Raw genomic sequence first — 11,591 nt, forward strand, 5'->3', positions numbered from 1 at the left:
GACAGACGCCAAACTAATGAGCCAATCAGTCACTTCGCATTCATACAATAACTAATATTTTACTTAATTTCAGACTCTGTTGAAACAAAACAGGAAAGCACAATGGATAGATTTAAGAATTAAATGTCTTTATTGCTTGACCTGCCGTTAGGACAATCTATACCAAAAGGAACAGGGAAAAGCACACAGAGTAAATCAAATGGTACACAGTCATGAATAACAAGAGAAACAAAATGGTGCTCTGGTGGCTGACAGCTCATCATCACTGCAGGCATTATGGGCCTGCTTAAGATTGGGCTAACAGGGACACCGTCACCCTGGTTACACAAGCTAAGGCGGACTATGTTGTTGTTTTTTTGTACAAACATACATGGACATACACACATGCATCCATACATACTCTCCACAGACTGACTGGACTGATAAAGCCATTAAGTGAGCATGTGACAGAGAACTTTAGTTAAATAAATCTTGACGAATTAAAAGAAAATAACAGCTACGCAGAAAGAACGGGGTATACAAGAGTCCAAAAATGGGGTGGGGGGGGGGTGTCAGAAAAAGCAAAATACAGCTTAAGTAAGAGGTGAAAAAGCCAGTGTCCAGGGCCAAATGGACAAAAGTTTATTTTAATTACCCACCATTTGCTGGGCTGATGCTGACATTACTTTATGAGCACAACAGCAGGTGCTCTCATTACATATACCCAGGACACTTTAAGTTTAATATTTTTTGTAACTATGAGGCATGAGGTCGACCATAAGTCACACGTATGCAGACACGAGGTTAAACTCACACCCAGGTCTTCACTTGAATATTTCAGATTCAGGTGTTGCTGTTGACAGCGATGAGTAGGGCATTCATACTTAAATACCACCTATCAGCCCGTTCAATCTTACTTTCACAAGTTTTTTTTTTTTTTTTTAAATGTAAGTACTAAAGGCAGTGAACATCAATTTAAAAATCAAATGTCAGGATAACACAAGGTAATTGTGCCAGATTTGATAGAACAAGAATGCAAAATGTTTGTATCAATTCAACAGAGATAAAACTGATGTGCCTTTAGAGAGGTTCCCTTTTGAGCATCATTTTGAATTTGTTTGAATAAAGACGCATGCTGTGATGCTGCTTGAGAGAAAAATATTCTGAACACTTCCGGTTTAATAAATTTAATAAAATCATTCAATCATGAATAAATAGAAAATATTGATCCATGACACTTTTACAGGAGACAACTAACATACTGTTATTTTGTTTGTTGGAAACAGAACAAACATGGTATATTTAAGTCATGGCACTGGGCATCTATAATAGACTTCATGGAAAAATAAGCATTTACAAAAAGTCTGAACTTTACACTACTTGCTCAGAGCTTGTGGTCACTCCCAACTACAGTCCTATACTAGTTCACGCTATACATAGTATTAAGAGTAACAATTATAACGATAAAAAGATATGCGATTATATACGTTATAGAACAGTGGAATATGTTTAAACTGCTAATCATTTGGTGCATACTGAGAAATGTAACAAAAACTGGCAAATACTGAAACACACTTAAGACTGAGCAAGAATTTGTCTTTTAGGGGTCAACAGGATAAACTCAATCAACGTGTGATGCATCCCAAGGGTGATTCACTCTTTTCCGACAAAACCCAAACAACCAATAAAACAAATAGTTAAACTGAAGGCAAAATATTAGCTAGTTATTTTGTGTCGCGATTCTAGTTTACACCAAACAGTCTCTGCGCATTTACCATTTAATCTGAACGTCCTAACCTTTCTGAGATTTTACACTGGTAAATCTCGCAGATGTATAGCAGTTAAAGATCCTATTCTGTAGGCCAAAATCAGTTAAAATAAAATAAAATAAAAACATATCTTAGTGACCCTGTCAAAAGTACAAGTTTATATTTTATGCCTTTTCAGTTATTTTCAGGCTCTGCATTGAATCTCTGTTCGGTATTTGTGGTATTTGGCACTAGCCTTGTAAGCTTTGTAATTATGACCATAATATTCTGTATTCATCCATGGGATACGCAACTCCCCAAAACATAGATTTTATAATTTTTTATATTTATACTTATAAAAATAAATCAGATGTTCAGTTAGAAATTTAGCATAGTTGAACTCATATGCATGCACTAATATCCACCATTTTGTTAAAAAACAAAACAAAAAAAAAAACTAGTCATGCTTTTCATTCCTCTCCAGAGGCAAATTAAATTTCATATACATTTACCAGCCGTACATTTTGCACATGTAAAGCAGATTCTCTCTTTTACAAAATGGCAGCTGCACAAAAAGCGCTGAACTCATCCACGGTAACGGTTCTCTGAAGCTCCCGAAACATAAAGTTAGCAAATATACATCTACAAATTCATTATTTCTGCTTTGGGGAGTTGGCAGACAAACCAAGTGACATGCTGAGGCGAACAGAACAGAAAATATCCACAAATGAGGAGTAGGAAGGGGATGTTTTAGCATGCATTCTCTTTTCATTAGCGAAACATACATCTAAATAATAATTACAAATTATAGGGAGTATGCAGTGGAGGAAAAGTAAGCGCTTACTATAACGTGTTGTTTGTATGTATAACGAAAAAGAAATTGGGGTAATCAAAACACTAACCAATGTGCAAATTAGGGGACCTGAGCAGGTCACCATATTTGTGAGAGCACACTTCATGTACAGTAACCCTGAAATAAACTACTTCAAACAAAGCTACAGTAGCCAATGTAACATATGCCAGACCTCAAAATACTTAACAGCAATACAAACCCAATTTTTTTTTGTAGTCTAGAAACACTGAACAGATTTTAAAACATCTGCTGTTCTCCTAATTCTAACTGTTATAGAGTAGCTTCGTACAGTAAGGACAACCTTTAAAACACCTTATCACTATTCAGAGAAGCAACTGTGGGGAGACTTCACTTTGTTCCTTTTTGGATTATAAAAAAAAATAAAATATATTAAAAAAAAAAAAAACGCTAGATATTCTGCCATGTAGAAAGCTTATGGATCAAACGCTTGTAAAAGTCTTCAAATTTTGCACTAGGTACATATAAACAGACAGATAAAGCAGGTATGCTGGTGGGTAGCAGAGGCATAGTGAACATATGAAATTATTTCACTATATGTAAAATGCATTCAACAAATAAATGGTAACATAAAAGCAGACTGGATTGCATTGGTGGACCCTGCAGGTAGGGAAGGAGCTGGTAGCGCTCAGACAGACAGTGATACAAAGCTGTTGTACTGCTGGATGTTTCGTTTCAAAATATCTGAACATGGACCCAGGACGCGTTCAAAGCGAGGCCGGTCAAGCTTGACGCACTTCAGTGGGCCACGGGCCACCACCGTGGCCGCCCGAGGCCGGTTCATTAACAGCGCTATTTCACCTGCAGGTTCAGGAGATAAAGGAAAAGAAAAAAAAAAATCTACATGTAGGTTGTATCACAGACAGATCCGATCCATTTTAAGCTCGGTGCTGGTGTTAAGCTGCAGTTATGGATGATACTTTCACACGGTCATTGTGTATGGCTACAACGAAGAAACAAAAAAATAACTAAAAGACAAAAAGCGTGAGAGTATTCTCACCAAAGTAGTCGGAGGGCCCAAGTCGTCCGACCTCCACAAACTCCTCGTTCTCTGACCTGCGCTGCAATACGGCTGCAGAACCCTGCAGAAAACATTAAAACGAGGCCTTAACATTCCCATTACGGCACCTTCCGAAGCTCATTCCAATATACATTACTGACGTAGGTACATCACTCACTGCAGAATGACAGTGCGTGTCACTGCGAGAACTCCAGTGATTAACAGACACAATCATAACCCAAGCGGTGGCATAAACCTATATTAAAGGGATTCATGACAAAACCTCAAGGATGATGAAGAACTCGTCTCCGGGCTCTCCTTGGACCACAATCTTCTGCCCATCCTCAAACTGCACAGGCTCCAAGGCGTCAGCCACCGTCAAACGCTCCCATTTGTCCAAGGACTCTGCAGACAGATCGTTTAGTCACACCCACATCCAGAAACACGTTGATTACAAGGGTCACTTGTGCACACTTGTACATTTGCATATGGGACAGCATGACCTGACATTAACAATCTGCATTAGACCATCCTAAGATGTAACACACGAACCAATCAAATCCAATCACTGCAATACGAGTCAAGCACTTTCAAAATTCTTGATGCAATAAACGTGCCTCGTAAAAGTCAAGGACTGGAATTTTCTAGAGACTGAATAAACCGAGTGACAAAACAGTAACGACAAGCCCAGACCAAGTCCTCAGGAATCCTGACACCTTCCTGACAAGTAAAATATCCAGCTGACAAAATGTCATCCAGCTGCAAGAGACTGCGAGGTATTTTCAATTAAAATGTAAAGAAATGTCAAGCCAGAAGCTAAACCCAAGAGACATGAGGTTGACCAAAGAAAAGGAGAGGCTTTCCCAGACAGGCTTTTAGAAAGAAAATAGGCAGGCACGTAAATAGGTGAAACAAACCTAAAATTGATACTTTGCTGAGGAATTCTTCATACATCTTTCTTTTTCTCAGAGTACTTCCCTGAAAACAGAGAAAAGAAAGACGGTTATTAAAAGACTGATGTTTGCACTGGGCTTGTATGTTGGCAGCCTGGCACCCGCGATCATTTGTATGTGTGGTCATGAGAAGCCATACTTCACCCTTTTAGGCCCTGACCAAATTTCATCGGTTGCAGATTTATACTTTAGGGAGAAACAATCACCATCAGTATCCTCCGGTAGCTGTCCCTGTCGATTCCCCAAAGCTTGACATTGGTCTTTGCTCTCACAGTGGCTGCTCTAGGGGTCCCGTAGATGAGGGCGAGTTCCCCAAAGCTGCCTCCCTCGCCAATGCTGGTGGCCCACTCATTGTTCACATAGACCTGCCAAGAGCCAAGAGAATCTGCTTCAGCTGGCAGTGACTGAGGGGCCTCAATTACCAGAAAGTCTCTGGAAAGGCAACGAAGCTACTGCTGCATCAAAAACTCTACGAGTTATTAATTTCACTATAAACATAAATAATAGGCTTAAGTAAACAAGCAAATAAATAAATAAACATCTATTAAAAATAGATAACTCACATCCATTTCACCTTGGTCGATAACATAGAAGTTATCACCCTCATCACCTGTGCAAAACATAACATATGTTATTTTTTATGAAAGTGATATCGGGTTCAATTCTGCTGGGGGTCTCCCACTGTTATACAAGCTAATAGAAACAGTAAACCAACCTTGCTGAATGACAGTCTCTCCAGCGATATAGGTGACAGGGAACATGGCATCAAAGATATCGCTAGAATACAGGGGTGCCATACATTAATTGTCTGAATTATCACTGAAGTTTAGATCCAACACTAATTGCACACAACTGGTCAGAACAAAAAGCACTGAAATACCTTCTCTCGTTATCATCCAAATGGGAAAAGAGCACATTCTTTTCAATTGCTTTAGCCAGGGCTGCCATTGTTTTGTAATCTTTAGGTATAACCTATGAGCGAAAAAATATCAGGAGTTATTAATATATGAAATTATAGTGGCTCAACAGACCTGTATTATCAATTACCTGTGTTATTTGTTTAATCATGAGTTTGGGTTTCACGTTACTGATTATTTTGTACCTGACTTGTCCCCCAATCTCGTCTTCTACTTTTAGAAGTTCCCAAACCAGACACCCAGTAAACAGCCAAATGTGTGTGTGTTTCTATGCAAAGCAATTCATGTAATTAAATTTCTTTGAAGACAGCAGAAATTCTGCAGCAGAAACTTATAAGGGGCCAAACGCTTTGAGATCTTTCCCATTTTTGGGCATCATTTCTCAGTAGCTCAATATGCCCGGTAACCAGGAATAAACGAGAATTCTAGATTTCTCACTGAATACTGGTTGAATTGTTTTGTAGAGTGTGACACCAGTAAGATATATAATGTATTAGTCCTTAAAATCAAAACCAAATCAGGAATTTGCATTCTTAGAATGTATAGACAAATCACGGCATTTTGATAGTTCACCCACGAGCCTAAGAGTTGTTTTTTTATGTGAGATAAACCCTTGAAACCAGGGCAAATATGAATCATTTTGGTTTAAGGGAATCTAACTCTACAGACAGATACATTCTTAGACTGCTTCATATGAAGAGATGTAAAGATGGAGATGGCATGGGAGGATGCGGGCAGTAGCAGGAGAGGCCTGATCTGCGGTCACCTTTCTGACGTAGGAGGCAGCGTCCTCCTCGGTGTAGACCTCGGCACTGATAGCTCCGCGTCGCCTCCTGCCCTTCACCACTGGATTCATGGGCGGAGAGACCTCCTCCTCGCGAGAGTCGGAGCGAGAGCTTGACTTCTGCTGGCTGAGAAGCTTGGCCTCCTCCTGGTGGAGGAACGGAGCACCGTGGAATTTAGCAGGACTGCTAATACAAGTAAGCTTATATCTGACAGCCGCACTTAAACAGCGAAAACAAGATTGAGACCTTCTCCAGCCTTTCGAAGTACTCCCTAAGAAAGGCCATGGGCCGGTCGGGCCGCGAGGTGCACAGCTGCACGATGCAGTCCTTCAGGAGCTGCTGGATGCTGTGTTTCTGCACGTAGAGCTCACACTCACGCAGACTCCTCTCTTCCTCGCTGCTCGAGCTGCCGGACGCCATGCTGACCTGCTGAGGAGACCTGGAGTACGGGAGGGAGCGTTGCCGAGGCATGAGGTGTGATGTGAGGTTTCTCCAAACCAAACACACAAAAGTCAAATTCAAAAAAGCAACTGGTTCACAGCCTGTTGCATATTTTAAAGGGGAGTCCAAAAATCCCTGCAAATTTAAATCAAAGGAATATCAAACAGAGTTTGTCTTAATAAACCTAAAAGGGTTTCTTGACAGTCTTTTGAAATCAAGTTTTTTACTTTTATGAAATGAAGTGTAAATTTATCTCTAATTGGTGAAATGCTATTTATTTATTTATTTTCAACTGCAGGGTGCACTAGGTCCCGGGAATACATTGCAAAATTAGGGAAAAAATGTATATTGATTAAATAATCATGAAGACAGATCGATCACAAGAAAGTTTTTCCCCCCCACAGGGATTGATCTTGAAAAAAATAACTACCCCATAATGTGTAACCAATACTGATGATAGTATTATCAGCACTGTGCGCAAAGTTTATACTACAAGTGAATCCATAATACTGCTTCTTTGAAATATTTAAATGAAATAGGTCACTTCCTTTTCAGTTTCTCTTTCATATTTCCACAATCATATAAAAATATTATGTTAGGTTGAACTGACCCAGCTTTACCCAAAACTCAGTATAACTGGTGAACTACATTTATTTAGTATGCAAAACCTCAAATTAGCTCGTATTTATGATAGAGTGTGAATGCGAGCATTTGTAAAGGACACTGTTTTCATATTATACTTTCTAGCTAAAAGAAATTAAGTTTGAATTATTAATTTCACCTTATTGTTGCTACATTGATACATGCACATAATGGGCGTAGAGCATGTTGCGTTATTTCCGATCTTCTCACCATATAAAACGCAGAACCATATATTACCGGAGTGTATGCATTGGCTTCTTGTAATAACTATCAATTAGTGCATCAGTACTGAGCCCATGTGAGCAGAATTTACAGTGTATCCATGAGGGACTTGAAATTCACCAGATGTCTGCAGCTGTTAGCGAATAACAGGCAGCACATCTGACTCCCTGGCTTGGATTTAATTCATTAGAGCTCTAATTCTCTCCTGTGTGTCATTTTATGCTTTCGTTGCATGCAAAAGTTCCAATAATGCAGGCACCACTAAGCCAAACGTCATAGTTAGGGATCCTCTGTGGGTGACACTTGAGCTGCCAAGTCATAACAACAAAATCATTAACAAAACTAATCTAATTAAAAGACAGACAAGAGGCATAATTATGAACACATTTCACAGTCATAAAGATTGTTGGTTATATTTCTGAGTGTTGTGTAATGGTTCGAATCCCTGGGACAGCCATGCTGTTGCATCCTTGAGCAATGTGCTTGAACGGCTAAAATCAACATAAATGGGTAGCAGGAGTTCATTGCAGTCAGAGGCATTAACTAAGCAGCAAAAAGTGATTTATCTTAATTATAATTATAATTAACAGCTATACTCCTTGTAAGACATGAAACATTACATGTTCTTCGATCATAATCCAATAATAAAATGACACTTCCAAACAAAGATTATTTCTATATTGCGCAAAAGGACATGTAAGAATACAAAATACACAGATTAAAAACTGTAATTATTATAATTTCATGTAACTGCCCATCATTCATGCTCATTTCACTTTAGTGACAGACCAGGATTCATAATGTGAGGTTAACATTTCCATTAAAATATACTGAACTTCTGGTTACTAATGATCTTCCAGTTTTTTGAGGACAATTTCATGATGTATTGCGTCAGGTTAGTGAAAGGAAGCTGAAATGCAACAGCTGATTTTTACATTTCTTTCAGGTTGGACATGTAATAATGGGGTAAATCCAGGCAAAAACAGCTGCATTTTAACAAATCATACACGCAGTATAAAGGAGACTCAACATCTGTGTAAAAAAAGCAGGTTGTGCTGTGTAACTTGACAAAGCTCATTAACATCACACTTGAATAAATATGGCAATAAGTATTAGTATTATACTATTATTAGTGTTTAGTTAGTATTTAAATCAGCTGTCTAGTTTAATTAGACTAATTACAAGTCTTATTTTATTTGGGCTAACCATATTAAGCAATCTTACTTTCAGTGGATTGTGCCAATGATTTCTCTACTGCATAAGTTGTGTTGTTGCTCTGCTTAACACTTATACTTACAGATAAATGGCTTAGTAGCCTCTTATTTACTGTTCTAACAAACATGCAATTTCTATGCAATATGTTTATGCATTTATAAAATACATTAATTTATATACATTTTTATTACACACATACATACATATATACATACATATATATACATATACATACATACATATATACATACATATATATACATATACATACATACATACATACATACATATATATACATATACATACATACATACATACATATATATACATATACATACATACATACATACATACATATATATATATATATATATATATATATATATATATATATATATATATATATATATATATATATATGTGTGTGTGTGTGTGTGTGTGTGTGTGTGTGTGTGTGTGTGTGTGTGTAAGGTTTACTGTACACTGCTTTCTTTGTGTCACCAAGACAAGCGTTGTGCAGTACTGCACTGACATTTCTCTGGTCACGTCATCTTGCCTCAGCTAAACGTCAAACTCCACTGACCATTGTTGTAAGAGCATCCCTGCTCAATTGCCCATTATTAAAACAAAAATCTGAATGTAAAAACTAGGGGAACTGGACTGACTGCCTTAACCTTAGGATATTTGGACTTAATCCAATGTTTAGTTTTAATTTTTAAGAATTTTGCTTAATATTTCCATTTTTATGGACGCCATGAACAGCTATTCACACAGTATAATTAAAATTATTAAATAATTTCAGACAGAAATACGCATTGACAGCAGTGGCAAAATGAACATGTTACATAACAACCCAAGGTGCAATGCCAAACAGACCAGGAAAGATTCTGAGGGCACTTTTTTCATGTTTTTTAAGTCAAAATAAAAAATAAAGAATTCTGATTTTAAATTAGTAATACCACCAATGTAGGTATGAGCCACAAAACGTTAAGAGAGACAGGTTAAACGGAGGAATGAGTGTAAAATGAATTGGTCATAATAATAACTGCAAGCAAGATATGGGCAACTGACAACAAACCCTGAAATTGACAGCATTTTATTTGCCAAGCAAATATCAGTCACTTACGCTACCTGCACTTGTTTTGCTATTTGGTTTTACTCACATTCATGTAAACTGGCTCTGACATTTTAATTATTCTGTAGTTCAAAATCCCAGTGTGAAGAAAACCTTTGTACAATATAGATAGAGAATATGCACAAAAAATACATAAGTATAATTGCCATACATGCTTACATAATGACTGTTACTGCACTTGTACATACTAAAAAATTACATATTTCTTTTACTTCTTCAGTGTGTTCATATGAGTATTAGGCATGTGAAACTGACAAGTTTTCTGTCAGACTACAAAACAAAGTGCACGGGAAACATGGTTTGCTTTTAAGACTGTAATATAACTCTTACTGTGAAACGTTTAACAGAATAAAGAAAAATTAACTAAGTCATCAGTTCCAATAATTTAGTCTACCCTAAATCCCGCACAACTGTTTAAAGTCAACTAACAGTTAATGAAGGTATTTATCTTCCCATACACTACGAAATCAAGACTGCTGTGGCATCATCAGTCGCTGTATGGTTTCAGGTTGATGTTAATCAGTACAAGTTGATAAGATAAAATTAATATACGTTGAATTTATGCGCTATGGTTATTAGACGTATTTAATCAGGTGAACGGCTATTATTTCGAAATGAACAAATTGAAAAGAATCTTTGGCAAGCTTAGCTAATATGCAAAGCTAATTTTAACTTAGACACTATTGTTAATTATATTTCAGCATTACAAACTCTAAGACCACTGCTGCCGGCGCTATATCTGTCGGCACCCTGCCTCCAAACTGACAGTTCTCGACAACAGAACTAGCAAAGCGCTAAATGACGACTGTTTTATTTATTTTTTATTAATTAGATATAAAATTCAGTATTTCATGACATAAACAACAGAAACAAATGTAATGCAACTTTATCTGTACAACACAAAAACATGCGCCCTTATCATTAAATGAACCGTTCGCAACTTTGAGAGAGAAATAAACATATTGGGGGCCGCAGAGTCCTCTTCCTAGTGAGGCCATCTTGAAAATGTATCATAACAAACGGGAGGTGTACACTGTACACTACACTTATCTCGCGTAAAGCCTTATCCCTTTAGTGAAGAATAATAATACATAACAAAAAAACCTGCTTACCTTAGATGTTTAAAGGCTGTCTATATTTTTCGTTCCTAGCTTACAATTTTTCTTATAGACAGCCGTCAAAACTCTGCGATTCTCTTTTTCCAGCCCTTGGATGGCTGCCCCACCGGAAATAAACTAGGACCAATCAGAGGCAACCGCTGACGTCAAGCTGCCTCGTTCTGACACGAGAACCGCAACCCTTGACAACCTTAAAGGACAAGTCGAGGGAAGTCCTGACGTCACAAGGAAAGCCGTTGTTTTCAGCCCGCCGACTCGAACTGCTACGAATATAAAGCAATAAGCTACATTAACCATTGTTTAGCGCACTCTCAATAAACTTGGATCTTGATATTGCAGTGAAATAGCTTTCATAATTTTGGGTCAAACATCTGTTCCAATTGTTTTGTGTAATTTATTTTTACTCCTTTACGATTAAAAACTAAATTTTCTATATTTTCTGTTTCTGCATGTGTAAGCATAAACTGGCTATCAGCAGTAACGGAATTTAAGTCAGGGTTATGGCACAAATACTAAACACGGAAAATTTATCGCAAAACTTTCCATCATTCATAGTTTATATTT

General features: G+C 37.5%; 1 protein-coding gene across 1 annotated transcript; it reads right to left on the reverse strand.

Moving 5' to 3' along the window:
• Positions 1 to 107: 107 nt before the first annotated feature.
• On the reverse strand, positions 108 to 11,150 carry prkar1ab (protein kinase, cAMP-dependent, regulatory, type I, alpha (tissue specific extinguisher 1) b). The gene is made up of 11 exons (XM_049013796.1): positions 11,022 to 11,150; positions 6,500 to 6,692; positions 6,235 to 6,399; positions 5,432 to 5,523; positions 5,267 to 5,328; positions 5,115 to 5,161; positions 4,758 to 4,916; positions 4,516 to 4,576; positions 3,882 to 4,003; positions 3,599 to 3,680; positions 108 to 3,399 (listed from the first exon to the last, which is right to left on the reverse strand). Exons 2-11 carry the CDS (start codon positions 6,671 to 6,673, stop codon positions 3,227 to 3,229), a joined length of 1,137 nt encoding a protein of 378 aa, XP_048869753.1. The 5' UTR covers positions 6,674 to 6,692; positions 11,022 to 11,150; the 3' UTR covers positions 108 to 3,226.
• Positions 11,151 to 11,591: the final 441 nt, after the last annotated feature.

This window comes from Brienomyrus brachyistius, chromosome 5, assembly GCF_023856365.1.
Source record: "Brienomyrus brachyistius isolate T26 chromosome 5, BBRACH_0.4, whole genome shotgun sequence".
In the NCBI taxonomy this organism is placed as follows: Eukaryota; Metazoa; Chordata; class Actinopteri; order Osteoglossiformes; family Mormyridae; genus Brienomyrus; species Brienomyrus brachyistius.